The sequence below is a fragment of the Rhinatrema bivittatum genome, chromosome 2, assembly GCF_901001135.1.
Source record: "Rhinatrema bivittatum chromosome 2, aRhiBiv1.1, whole genome shotgun sequence".
Taxonomy (NCBI): Eukaryota; Metazoa; Chordata; class Amphibia; order Gymnophiona; family Rhinatrematidae; genus Rhinatrema; species Rhinatrema bivittatum.
Genome location: NC_042616.1, coordinates 761,326,636 through 761,340,928, shown reverse-complemented (window position 1 = coordinate 761,340,928; position 14,293 = coordinate 761,326,636). Strand labels below are relative to the sequence as shown.

Genomic DNA, 14,293 nt, shown 5'->3' with positions numbered 1-14,293 from the left:
TCTAACAATTTTTCTCATTTTATCAAAGTTTCCCTTTTGAAAGTTTTGCACGAGAGCCGTGGATTTGCACACTGTTCCTTTTCCAGTCATTAAATCAAATTTGATCATATTATGATCACTATTGCCAAGCAGCCCCACCACCGTTACCTCTCTCACCAAGTCCTGTGCTCCACTGAGAATTAGATCTAAAATTGCTCCCTTTCTCATCGGTTCTTGAGCCAATTTGGGCAATTCACTTTACCCTCCATTGCCTCAGGTACAAAACTTAGATTGTAATCCCTCTGGGGATAGGGAAATACCTACAGTACCTGAATGTAAACCGATGTGATATCTCAGATCGAATGTCGGTATAGAAAAATAATAAATAAATAAAAATAAATAAAGCTATCATTTATTCCATCCAGGAATGTTCTCTCTAGTGTGTCCCGATGATACATTTACCCAGCCAATATTGGGGTAATTGAAGTCTCCCATTATTGCCGCACTACCAATTTGGTTAGCTTCCCTAATTTCTCTTAGCATTTCACTGTCCGTCTCACCATCTTGACCAGGTGGACGGTAGTATACTCCTATCACTATAGTGTTCCCCGACACACAGGGGATTTCTACCCATAAAGATTCAATTTTGCATTTAGTCTCTTGCAGGATGTTTATCCTGTTGGACTCTATGCCAACAGAATAAACATCCTACGCCTCCCAGGTGCTCCTCTCTGTCATTGCAATATAATTTGTACCCCGGTATAGCACTGTCCCATTGGTTGTCCTCCTTCCACCATGTCTCTGAGATGCCAATTAAGTCTATGTCATCATTCACTGCTATACATTCTAATTCTCCCATCTTACTTCTTAAGAAGACTTCTGGCATTAGCATACAAACATTTCAAAGTTTGTTTTTTGTTTGTATTTTCATTCTGCTTTTTAATTGATAGGGATAAGTTAGAATTTTTTAGCTCAGGTGAGTTTTTAGTTACAGGCACTTGGACTACTTTTCTTATTATTGGAATCTCACTGTTGGGATGCCCTAATTCTAATGCATTATTATTGGTATCCTTTGAAGATACCTCTCTCCGAACCATGCGCTGCTGAGCGACTGTCTGCTTTCCCCTTTGTTCTAGTTTAAAAGCTGCTCTATCTCCTTTTTAAAGGTTAGCGCCAGCAGTCTGGTTCCACCTTAGTTAAGGTGGAGCCCATCCCTTCAGAAGAGATTCCCCCCTTCCCCAAAAGGTTCCCCAGTTCCTAACAAAACTGAATCCCTCTTCCTTGCACCATCTTCTCATCCACGCATTGAGACTCCGGAGCTCTGCCTGCCTCTGGTGACCTGCTCGTGGAACAGGGAGCATGTCAGAGAATGCTACCCTGGAGGTTCTGGATTTAAGCTTTCTTTGACTTTGGGCAAGCTGTTTTGTGCAGCCTGTTCATCCAATAGCATATTATTCATTTGGTGAGACCAGATTGTTTTCAAATAATTATACAACCTTCAGTTTGAGACTGCTCACTCCCTATGAAATTCTATGCCCACCCACCTTCGCCTTGAAACCTGCACTAAGAAATTCAGACAGAACCTCAAGACCTGGCTGTTCGCCCGATCCTACTCATAAGCCCGATCCCTTTCATGAGCCTGATCATACTCATGTTCGCCCGTTACAACTCATGAGCCCACTATTCCTACCTCACCTTCTTTCCTTTACCCTGCCTCCTTCTCCCTACCCCTCCCCTCACCCCCCCTAGGCCCCCCACCCCTAGGCTCCCTTCCCCTCACCCCTCCTAGGCCCCCTACCAAATACCCCTCTCCTAACTCTCTCCTCCTCCGAGTTCTCAATGTACATTATCAATACTTGTACATTATCTATATTTTTATTAACTATAATTTGTATTAACTATATATTTGTATTAACTATATTATCTTGTACACTAATTATAATTGTATTTAACTATGTTTTATGTTAACCTATATGTACAGCATAACCTTCGTTCCCCGCACTCTCTAATCCCCGCCCCCCGCCCCCCTCTTCTCCCCCTCCCCAGTTTATTTTATCAGGTTCTTTGTAAAGCCCTGTTGGCTACTTATTGTTCTATGGAAACCAATGTGATGTTTTCTTAACGAATGTCGGTATACAAAACCTTCAAATAAATAAATAAATAAAAATTATAACTTGTTTTTGCTTGCTTGTTAATGGAAAAAGCAAATTTGCTTACCTGTAGATAGGGTTCTCCATTGATGGGATGAATTAGCCATACATAATACCCACCTTCCTGAACAGTAGACTACCTCGCTAACACTTAAGCACTGGAAAAGATTAAGGGGCTCATGAGGCAGTTAGTACATGTGAGAACTTCTGTGCATTCTCAATAAAGTTTTGAGTTTTCAGAGCTGGGTTCATTTTGGTACTGTCAGATGTCACTCATATTTTATAGCTAATTCATCCTGTTGATAGGTTAGCAAACTTGGTTTCTTGGTGTGCTACCCATCAATAATATAATCTTAATTTATACAACTTTGTTCTCATTTTCTGTCTCATTATAAGAAGTTAAATTTGAAAAGAATATGTACTTTTCTACTTTAACTGTGTTTTTCTTCCTTGTAGGAAATGGAAAGAGAAATTGAAAACTTCAGAGTTTCCATTTGAGTCCTTCATCTTGGATTAAATTACAGAATTTGATCTGTGGGTTTTAAAATCTGTTTAACAAGTTTCAAAACTTCTTTTTCTTGTATTTTGTTTACTTCATCATTTGTGCCCTAGTCACAGCAAGTATGACTGCATATAAACACAAAGTATATTGTGCTATGATCAAATAAAATCATTAAAATATTTTTCTCTTGTGTGTGCTCAAAGTGAAGGAAAAGGATATTTGACATTTTTTTTATTTTTATACCTTTTATAGTTTAATAAATTGAAAGTAAGGGCCATGATGGCAATACTAATTAATGTAGGAAACCCAAGCATAGGGCCTTCAATCCCAGGTCAATACATGGGGCCTGATTTACTAAGACTTTTCTACCATTCCATCTCTGAGAGAAAAGCTTAATAAATCAGGCCCATAATGTCTTGAAAATTTACAGAGTTTAATAAACCAGTGATTTATCCTGTTTTGCAGAAGTTCAATGTGATGACCTATTCTGTCTGATCGATTGTTCAGAAACTAGAGATTGAGTAGCATGGGGATTACCATCTTTTACCAATAAATCTTGAAGCTTTTAACGCAACTGGAACATCATGCTTTGCTTCAGCCAGGGGGGAAAAAGAGATTTGGATTCAGACAACTAACATAGGCCCCCGACTTTTACAGTCTGGTATACTAATACATAAGGGAAAAAGCATAGTATTGCTTCTATAGCCAAGTCCAAAAGCAAAGCACGTCAAGTAGAATTATCTGAATTTTCAAGAAGGTTCCTCACTCAGTAAAAATACTGCTAGTAGTAATATTTTGAGTTTGACAGTTGCTTGGGGGTTTTTGGGTTTTTTTTCAATTTATTTTTTATTAAGTTTATCAAAACAGGAATAACAGCAAAAACATGAAAACTGTAACATTAGCAATGGTACATAGACCTAAACAGGAATCCAATACAGTCTCATACGAACAGAACTTGTAGCTGTTTTATAGCCATTCCTTCCCTCCACTCCACCCCAAGACCATCATGAGAACATTCATAAACTATGCAGTAACATGAGAGCAACGTTCAGGGTTATTGTAGACAACCTGTATGTAATAATAAGATCAGCTGTTTATCAATAGAGTCTGATAATTATCTTATGAGGTAGGAGTCCGACCTCTATATGCAACAATGTGACAAGGGAACAGACACCAACTATTTTCCAGTATGGCCGGATTCCCAGTGCAGGAATGGCATCCACGTCTCTCGGAACTTGGAGGAAGAATCACGTAGTTCAGCGGTGATGGTGGCCATCTTACAAAGATAATGTACTTGTTGTTGTACCATCGCTAGCGAAGGTGTAGAAGCCTGTTTCCAATATTTGGCGATAACAATTCTTGTTGCAATAAAAACTTGGTGACATAAAGCCTTGTGTGAAATCTTTAGGGGAATATGCGGATGGTTAAGCAGCTTGAATCCGGGATTCATTAAGCCTTGGAGACTTAGAATATGTTCTAGCCACTCTGACACCTGCTGCCAGAGGGGCTGAATTTTAGTACAATGCCACCATGTGTGTATGAAGGTTCCAGACTGTCCGCATGCCCTCCAGCAGTTGTCACTCAGGTGATTGTAGCGAAGATGAAGAGTGTGAGGTGTAAGATACCACCTGGTTATCAGTTTGTAACAGTTCTCCTGTAAAGCAGCCGACACTGAGCAGCGACGAGCTGAGTCATAACTCAATGACCATTCATCAGGGCTCACAACCAAATTTAGATCACTTTCCCATTTCAGTATGTGATTAAAAGGCTGATCGTCATTTCCCAATAGTAAGTCGACAGTTGCTTGGTTTTGATTGTAAATATTACTACCGTTATCATAAGGCTTAGGGACAACTGCACAGAACGACAATTACTATTCTTAAGAGAAACATGGGTGTGATCTGCATGCTGTGGTAGGATACTACTAGAAGAAGCTTATTGGACAGACTGGATGGACCATTTAGTCTTTTTCTGCCATCATTATTTTATTACTATGTTATATGTATTTTGGTAGTCAAATTTGGAAATCCGCACTGAAGGGTTAAGCATACAAGATTTTTAGAGTTCATTTTTATATTCTTAAGCCAGATCATCATTACAGAAATTGTATAAACTCCATGCATGTGCTATATAAAAATAGATCTTATTCACACACACGTTTTTGATTTTGTATAAAATATGAATAACTGAACCGTTGGCTGTGCAGTTCAGATCTAATGTGCATTTTGTTCATCCAGAAATGGAAATCAAAATGACAAATTATATTTCAGAATTATCAGATAATATTTTGGAAGGCCATCTGCCTAAGAACAAACTACTCCATATTTTCTTAAGGATTTTTAGGGATGTGGGAAAGGGTTGTGAGATCTTGAAGTGTTGGAGAGAGTGCTAAAAGACTATGTATTCTTTTGGATTAAATTTTGAAGGGATTTTTTTTTACAACCCAAAACAATCGGAGTTGTGTTATCTTTTAGTGTTGCATTTGAAGCAGTTTCTCTGGATACTGAATGTTCATAACTCTCATTTGATGTTAAATGTTGGTTATGAAAGAAACACTAAATTATCTTCTCTCCTTCCCCATCCATCTATTAAGATAAAATGTGTTTTCTGGGCTTTTTTTTTAGTTTTAAATACTTTGATGTTTCCTGGTGTTTTCAGCTTGAAAGACTTGTTAAACCAGGAACAATTCACACACTATCATTCCAGGGCTTTGAAATATATTGCCCCACAAGTCTGTTCTGCATATCATAACCAGCTGAAGGACCAAGAGCCAGTACAGCAAACAAAGGGGGTAATTTTCTAAAGGGATCGCTCGCGAAAAGTCCCTTTTCATGTGCGATAGCTAAATCGGAGTGGAGTCTGGATAGCGTCTGGGTGGACTCTGCGATGACTTCACTGACGGCGAAAAGGTAAGGCCCCTTATCGCTGCCAGTAGCGCGCCCAATAGCACCACCTTTCACTGTGGCGCTATTGGTTTGCGAAAGCCGGCAGCGATAGCACCATGGTGGTGCAATCGCTGCCGGCTTTCGCAGGCCCGCCCCGCGCTTCACCCCCCCCCCATTACCGCCGAATTCATAGAGCTCTGTGATGTTAGAAAATCTAGGCCAAAGTATGGTAGTAAAAAAAAAATAAGAATTCTTAGTGGTTAGAGCAATGGGCTACGAACCAGGAGACCAGGGTTCGAGTCCCGCTGTCACTCCTTGTGACCTTGGGCAAGTCACTTTCCCTGTGTACGTACCAGGATCAGTCCAGACTCCTGGGTTTTGCCCCCCCTCTAGCAGATGGAGACAGAAGTTTACAAACCAAACTCCGCCTATATCTAGGCTGGTGCCACCTACAGTCTGGCAGTATTCTTCTGTCTCCTAGCAGGTGGAGAGGGTGAAAAACCTACAGTCTGTGTTTAGCCTAGGTTGTTAGGTGGTAGATTAAAAAAAAAAAAGGGAGAAGGAAAGAAAGGTAGAAGACAGGTGTTTGTAAAGGGGAAGGACCGCAGAGGCTTGCCTGCTGGTCCCAGTCCCCGCCTCCCAGGGAAGGGTAAGGTCCTGAGGGGACCGTTCCCCCTGGTTGAGGCTGCCGAGGAGTGGGGGAGCCCCATATACCGGCACTTCAGGCTGGGGGTGATACCGGGGATCCCGGCTCACTCCCCCCCCCCCCCCCAAGCTGGCTCTGGATCCGAGGTAAAGTAAAAAAAAAAAAAGGTTTGCCTGTTTTATTTTTTGCTGTTTCCTGCTGGGGCCCGGATCGCGTGTTCTCTCTCTCTCTCAGTTGGGGTTGCTGGTTCGCGCGGGGGAGGGCTCGATTTTGTTTTTTCTTTGCGGGCTCTTCCTTTCCCGCTCCGAGGTGGACCCGCAGGCCCGGCAAGCGGCTTGCCGGGCCTGCGGGTCCGCGGCGGCGCAGCTGTCTAGAGACAGCCTCTGTTCAGGGTGTATAGGAGGGGGAGAGGGAGTATCGGCGGCGGGGACCCGGGGGGGTAGGCAGCCTCGGGCCGGGTCCACCGCGGCTGCCGCAGCGTTTCCGGTGAGGTCGTCCTCGGGGTTGCTGGGGACGGCCGCCATTTTAGGCGCGTTTTCGGCGGGAACGGCAGCCATTTTCTCGCCTCGGGGAGCCGAGGCAAACGCGGGCCAAAGGGAGTGCGGGGAGGATATCCCCCCGCTGCATTTGTCACCCCAGGGAAGGCCAGTGAGGCCCACTGCCCCCAGCGATGATTACCCCGGGGAAGGGGGTGAGGAAGAGGGGTCTTCGGACTTCTCCTTTAATTCCCAATTTGTGCTTCTTATGCACAAGGCCTTTAAGGCCCGACGCATGGCCCGGAAGAGGACCCAAGGGAACCCGCCCTCGGAGCTAGATCCCATGGCGGCCAAAAGGCCGAAGCCCGGTCCGGGGGTTGAGGGCCAGGGCCCAACCCCTTCGATCCCGGGGGACCGGAGGGCAGCAAGACTCCTCTACGGAATCAGAGGAGCCAACGGAGGATCAGGATTTCCCGTTCCAGCCCCCGAGGGAGGTGGAGGGAGATGGAGAGCCAGGGTCCAAGGGTTCTGGAGCACCTCATGGAGCTGAGGGGGATGATCCAAAGGTGGTTCGGTTATTTAGGAAGGACGAACTAGGGCCTCTCATTCCGGAAATCCTGGGGGAGCTGGGAATCCCGCTTCCGCAGGTGGTCTCGTCTCGGGCAGACTGATCCGGTCATGTTGGGGCTCCGGGGTCCCCCTTCAGCTTTTCCTTTGCATTTCTCGGCCTCGGATTTGCTTTTTAAGGAGTGGGACACTCCGGATTTGGGGCTGAAGGTGGCAAAGGCAATGGATAAGTTATATCCCCTGCCGGAGGACGTTCTGGAGCTGTTGCGCTTGCCGAGGATAGACTCGGCGGTTGCGGCGGTGACAAAGAAGACCACTATCCCGGTGACCGGAGGTACCGCGCTTAAAGATTTGCAGGATAGGAAATTGGAAGTTCAGCTTAAGCGAATTTTTGAGGTCTCGGCGTTAGGAATTCGTGCGGCAATTTGCAGTAATTTTTCTCTGAGAGCAGGTCTTCGCTGGGCGCAGCAGCTCTTAGCTAATGAGTCTCTGTCCTCTGATGAGGTGCGCCAGGCAAGTCGCTTAGAAGCAGTCATTGCCTATAGCGCTGATGCATTTTATGATCTTTTGTGCACATCGGCCCCAACTATGGTATCAGAGGTAGCGGCACGACGGCTACTATGGCTCCGTCATTGGTCGGCGGATGGGACCTCCAAGGCCCGGTTGGGCTCCTTACCCTTTAAGGGGAAGCTGTTGTTTGGCAAGGAATTGGAGGATCTGATTGAATCTTTGGGCAAGAATAAGGTGCATCGGCTGCCGGAAGATAGACCAAGATACCGTGGGACTCCAGGCTCTCGTCCTCATTTTCGAGGAGGTCACCGGCCACGGACCTCTCGAGGCTCGAACTCTTCGTTTCGTCACAGTGCTACCCGGCAGCAATCTTATTCTCAGTCCTTTCGTGGGCGCCATTTCGGTCGTCCGGGAGCCGGTCAGAGTGTGCAGGGAGGTAAGACTGCACAATGATGTGAGGCTGGTCCATTCTCTCGTTCCAAAGATTGGTGGCAGATTGAGCCAGTTCTATGAGGAATGGACCAGAATCACGTCGGATCAGTGGGTACTAGAGGTGATAAGACACGGCTACGCCTTAGATTTTTCACACCGGCCGTCCCGGTGTTTCCTGGTGTCGCCTTAAGGTTTTTCAGAGAAACGCCGGGCGGTACGATCAACACTGGCGTGGCTTCGGCATCTCGGGGCAATTGTGCCGGTTCCTCCCGACGAACTCCGAGAGGGTCGATATTCCATTTACTTCGTAGTACCCAAGAAAGAAGGAACGTTTCGTCCCATTCTCGATCTGAAAAGTGTCAACAGGTGTCTGCGGATTCCTCGGTTCCGGATGGAAACTTTGCGTTCGGTGATCGCGTCTGTGAGGAAGGGGGAGTTTCTGGCCTCCCTGGATCTCTCTGAAGCATACCTGCACATTGGCATTCGCCCGGAACACCAACGGTTCCTCCACTTTGCGGTCATGGGGCAGCATTTCCAGTTTCAGGCATTGCCATTTGGCCTGGCAACAGCTCCTCGCACATTCACCAAGATTATGGTGGTAGTAGCTGCGCGAATCCGCGAAGAGGGGCTGTTGGTGCATCCGTACTTGGACGATTGGCTGATTCGAGCCAAGTCACAGGTGCTTTGCCAGGCGGCGGTACAGCAGGTGCTCCAGCTGTTGCGCTCGCTGGGCTGGGTGGTCAATGTAGCCAAGAGCCATCAGGAAGGGATGGGGAAGGCGGGGAAAAATTCTGTCCTAGGATTGAATCAGAGGCAGTCACTCTCTGTAAGGCATTTACAAGCTGTAGATGTTTGCTAGGGGAAGGGAGGAATTAAGTGGAAGTACTTCCTGATGGTGTACATGAGCAACGGTGTAATGTTTGCTGATCGGGTGGTTATCCTCACCTTAAAGCAGTCTCGTGGCCTTCGTACTGACCAAGATCTTCACGGCACAACGCTGTCGCCACCAGGCACCTTAGATGTGCGTGTGTACTCGTGCCTTATCTGGGCTCCATACTAGGAACTCTTTGTCTTCCAGATGACACCAACCTTGCCGGGCTATTTAAGCATGGTCTGTGCAGCAACACTGCCTCAGCAACAGGACCTCCTGCTTGCTATAGTGTGCGTTGCTCCAGTGTTTTTGAACCTGCCTTGCCTTGTCCAGACTGCCTCCTCCAGTATACTTTGCTCTCTCCAGGTTGTGCTGCCTACAGCCTTGCTTCACCCCAGGCCCTCACCTGCCTGCCCAGTATTGACCTCTGTTACGGACCTGTACTACTCTCTTGTCTGCTGCCTGCCACTGATCTCTGTTTCGGACTTTGACTATGCCTTGCTGCCAGCCCTGACCCTTGGCCTGATTCTAGTATCTACCTGACTGCTACCTGCCCTGACCTTGGCTCAGCTCTGGATTCTCGCTTCTGACTGCCCTGTTGGACTCTCACCTAAGTCCTGCTGGCCCCTGGAACCCAAGGGCTCAACCTGCAAGGAATGGGGCTGGAATAGGTGAAGGTCCAACCTTATTCCAGCCTAGAGGTGTGTTCATCAGTGGTCAGTGAGTGCCTAGGAGGTTCGCCTCCTACGCTGCATCAACCACACCACAGCACAAGGGTCCACTTCCATTACAAACAGCATAGAGCAGACAAGTGTGTGTGCTTGTATGTCAGAGAGAAAGTGAGTGTATGTCTCAGAGAGATCTGGTGCTGGGTAGAGAGTAAGGCAAGGGGGAAGGGATCTGCTGCTCAGCAGGGAGGAGTGAGAGACAGTTAGGAGAACAGCACCAGGACAGGCCTAGATTTGGGAAGGAAACAGTGGAACTAAGAGTCACAAAATGAGACTCCAGCGGTAACAACTCAGACCCAATGTCAGGAGGGAATGGTGGATTCCTGGAATGCCCTTCTGGATAAGGTGGTGAAGACGACAACAGTCAAAGAATTGAAAGAGGCATAGGATAAACACTTGAGCCCTAAAGGCTAGAGGATGGAAATAAGAGTGCATTGGAGTAACTTGCTGGTGCAGTAGTTAGTACCATTAAGCAGTAAGCCCTGATACTTTTGGTGCAACTGCAACATTGCTCTCCACTTCAATGGCAGGAGAAAAAGGGGAATTGGATTTAGGCAACAATCAACAAGGGTCTCGATTTTTACAGTCTGGGAAACTGATAAGCATAGGGGTAACCTGCACGGAGCAGCAGTTATTATCCTTAACAGAAGGCATGGGATTACTACTCTTATCCAATAAACCTTGATGCTTTTGACACAACTACAACATTGCTCTCCATTTTGACGGTGAAAGGGAGAGAAGGGTAGAGAAATTGGATTCAGATAACCAACACAGGTCCTGATTTTTACGGGTCTAGGGTACTGATACATAGACATAAGAGGAAGAGCACAGGATTTTCTATGACCAAGTCCATAAGCAAAGCACATCAAGCAGCACTATCTGAATTTTCAAGAAGGCTCATCACCCAGTAAAAATGTGGCCAACAGTACATTTTTTATGGGTTATCATAAGACTTGGGGATAACTGCACGGAGTGGCAGTTGCTACCCTTATGAGAAACATGGGGGTAACCTGCACAGTGTGGCACATACTACCATATGAATCTTGCTAGGCAGGCTGGATGGAGCATTTGGACCTTTTCTGCCGTCATTACTATGTTATGTTAGATTTGCCAATAGGCCTGTGCCTAGGGCAGCAGGTCAGATAAAGATTTGTTGCCTCCCATCTATGCTGAATCTCACTGTGATGCTGTGTGAGCAGTCTTAAGCTTTACAAGGGGGCTGGAGGACAGAATAATTTGGAGTCCAGCCTTTCTTCAAAGAAAATGTTTTATTCACAGTGAAGCAGAACAATAACAGAAACAGCCTGCCTACTTCAGCAGCATATATCAAGACTTCCAACAGTCTGCTTTCCTCCATCTCAGGGCTTCTCTGTTCACTCCTGGGCCTGCTCTCTTACAGGCCGATACAGTACAGTGCGCGCCGACGGAGCGCACTGTTAACCCACCATTGGACGCGCATTTTTGACGCGCTAGCGTTACCCCTTATTCAGTAAGGGGCCGACAAAGCGCGTCCAATCCCCCGAACCTAATAGCGCCCGCAACATGCAAATGCATGTTGATGGCCCTATTAGGTATTCTCGCGCGATTCAGAAAACAAAATGTGCAGCACATTTTGCTTTCAGAAATTAGCGCCTACCCAAAGGTAGGCGCTAATTTCTTCGGGCACCAGGAAAGTGCACAGAAAAGCAGTAAATCTGCTTTTCTGTGCACCCTCCGACTTAATATCATGGCGATATTAAGTCGGAGGTCCCGAAAGGTAAAAAAAGTAAATTTGAAGTCGGCCAGCGGCTGAAAACCGGATGCTCAATTTTGCCGGCGTCCAGTTTCCGAGCCCGTGGCTGTCAGCAGGCTCGAGAACCAACGCCGGCAAAATTGAACGTCGGTTGTCAAACCCGCTGACAGCCGCCGCTGCGGTCCAAAAGGAGGCGCTAAGGACGCGCTAGTGTCCCTAGCGCCTCCTTTTGCCTGTTTTTACCACTGGGCCTCATTTAAATACAGAATCGCCCGCTATCCCGCGGACTTTACTGTATCAGCCTGTTAATTCCCTTCCGGCTGTGCATTAAGGTACACAAGACTAAATGTCTGGTCCTAGTCTTTTAAGGGAGTCTTATTTATTTATTTTATTTATTTGTGATTTTTCTATACCGGCATTCACGGAGTTCGTATCATGTCGGTTTACATAAAACAAGGGGTGAGCAATACAAAACTATAACTTGAATGTATACATTACAACTTATAATAAATTATAACAAATTATAACGTGCTCAGAAGAAGAAGTTACAATAAAACAGGGATGATTCTAACTGGGAGTAAAAGAAGAGGAAGATAGAAGTTTAACAAGAGGTAGAACTTTGCGGAGGTTGTTAATGACTATATTAGTTTAACGGAAGATGATCAGTCTTGTTGTATTTAGTGTAGGAGAATCAGTAAGGGTCCGGAAAGGCTTTCTTTCTTGATATATACTCCTTTACACTCACTAAGCAGAGAACAGGAGGGGAGTGTTGAGGCTGGAAGGGACAGAGTAAAGAAAAACTGCTCTACTCCTTATTACAGTCCCTCTCATTTTGTCCTTTACAGGGTACAGGAGGAAAAGGTAAGCCAAGAGCACACTGTAGGGAGCAAAAAAGAAGACACTATGAACCCTAATTCAGCCCCTCTCATCCAGTCATTCAGGGACAGGAAGAGAGTAGGTGAGTTTGGAACAGATACAGCAAAGAAGCCTGTGTCTTAGACCATCTGCTTTGTTGTCCCTTGTCCAGGGTGGAGGGAGAGGGGAATGACAACACCAACAGTGCCTAGGGGCAGAAAAATCCTAAATCCGTCATTGCACCTGGTGTTGGGAAGAGGGGACCTGTTAGTCAGGGAGAGGGGTTCAGGAATCTCCTCCAGGGACATCGGGAGAGGGGGAAGAATTGAGGGGCCTGGTTCTGGGCAGGAGGAAGATAGAGGGGTTTGGGAAGGGAAAACGATGTAGAGGAAGAGGAAAGAAGGAACAGGATAGCTCCGTAGCTAGCAAGAAAATTGTGGGGCAAGGAACTACATACCGTAGATGGTAAACTCTTTGGTGCACAGAATTCTAAATATGCTATAATCTATTACGGTAGGTTGTATTTCTTATTTAAATTTTAGTAATAATTTGTAATATCACTAAACATTTGCATATATACATTCACTTCTAATTATATATGCAACTTTTTGTCCCGCATTTTGTCCTCTTTTTTTGGAGGCAAGGGTCCTCCTTTTCGGGTACTGCGAGTTGACCGCCCTATAAATGGTTAAAGTGGCCCTGGTCCTAAGAAGCTTAGAGGTCTTGAACAGTCTATTAAGAAGTTAATTTTCCAAATAAATGCTCTTCCTCAATTAAATATTTATTCAAACGCATTAAAACAGGTTAACAGTTTATGTAGTGGCACCATCATCGTGAAGATATATATTTTTTAATTTTCATGCAAAACCTTCCACTCACTTTCATAAAGAGAATCGGGGGGGGGGGGGCTTTGTAAATAAAAGTAAAGTAGTGAAGCGCTGGAGAAGGAAACGGCGGCGGAACTCGCGCGCCGGCCCTTTGTTTCCGTGCGGAGCTTTGTTCCGACATCCTCGCTCGGCCCCCGGCGTCATGGAGCCACTGGGGTGGGAGTTCGAAGAGTCCTTGTTTGACAGCGGCAGCGAGATAGACACCGCTGCCCCCTCCTTCCCCTACACCGCCAAAGCCTGCGCGCCTAAGGTGAGTCTCTTGCCGCACGCTGAGACGGAAAGGCTCTTTCCGGCACAGAGCGATGCTCTAAAGTTGATAGGAGCAGAAAAGGGTTAACGAATCTGGCAGCTTCGCTCTCTCTCTCCCCCCCCCCGCCAAGCTCAGTATGAGGACACCAAGCTGGGGTTATTGCTCGCTTACAGGGCCGGTGGAAGAACTAGGCGATCGCCTAGAGCGCCTAGCATTAGGGGGCGCCGAGCCGCTGGTGGCCGATAAGAAGGCTCATAGGGCCGCCGAAGATCGGCAGGGCCGTGGAGGACCTCACGTCACCACGTCCTGGAAAAAAAAGGTCGCTCTAAGCCTGCAAAAACTCCTCCTCTTTCCTGCCCCCGCGGCCCCGAAGAAAAATGTTGCCGGAGCCACGCGGGCAGGAAGGGGGAGGAGCATCAGGCACGTGTAGAAGAGGAGCAGCGCTTACGGGCCGCCGCGAATCCCACATTGGGGGCGCCGAGAAGACCAGGGCCGCTGCAGAGCCCATCCTGCGGCAACCCGCGAACAGGAGGCCCAGAGGTGAGAGAGAGGCTGAGGGGGTGTGTGCGTGTATGAGATGAGATGAGTTGAGTTTGTGTGTGAGAGTGAGTTGAGAGACTGTGTGTGGGAGTGAGGACCTGAATGTTTGCAGAGACAGCATGTGAGAGCCTCTGTGAGTGTGTGAGAGAGAGACAGCATGTGACAGTGAGAGCCTATACTTGAGCAAGAGAGCTTGTGGGAGTGAGAGAGAGCCTGTGTGTGTGAGTCAGACAGCATGTGCCAGTGAGAGACTGTGTGTATGAATGATTGTATGAGAGAGAGC

The 14,293-nt window shown here is 46.7% G+C and overlaps 2 protein-coding genes across 3 annotated transcripts in view; both read left to right on the top strand.

Moving 5' to 3' along the window:
* The window catches only part of ATAD2 (ATPase family AAA domain containing 2), a 471,993-nt gene extending 468,793 nt beyond the window's left edge, over positions 1 to 3,200 (top strand). The window contains exon 28 of the mRNA XM_029591972.1: positions 2,586 to 3,200. Coding sequence (XP_029447832.1) covers positions 2,586 to 2,627 — 42 coding nt within the window. The 3' untranslated portion in view covers positions 2,628 to 3,200. The remainder of the gene's footprint in view (positions 1 to 2,585) is intronic.
* Positions 3,201 to 13,279: 10,079 nt separating this feature from the next.
* Positions 13,280 to 14,293, top strand: part of C2H8orf76 (chromosome 2 C8orf76 homolog) — a 70,033-nt gene continuing 69,019 nt past the window's right edge. For both annotated transcript variants that reach the window (XM_029591971.1, XM_029591970.1), the window contains exon 1: positions 13,280 to 13,470. In XM_029591971.1, coding sequence (XP_029447831.1) covers positions 13,363 to 13,470 — 108 coding nt within the window. In that variant the 5' untranslated portion in view covers positions 13,280 to 13,362. The remainder of the gene's footprint in view (positions 13,471 to 14,293) is intronic.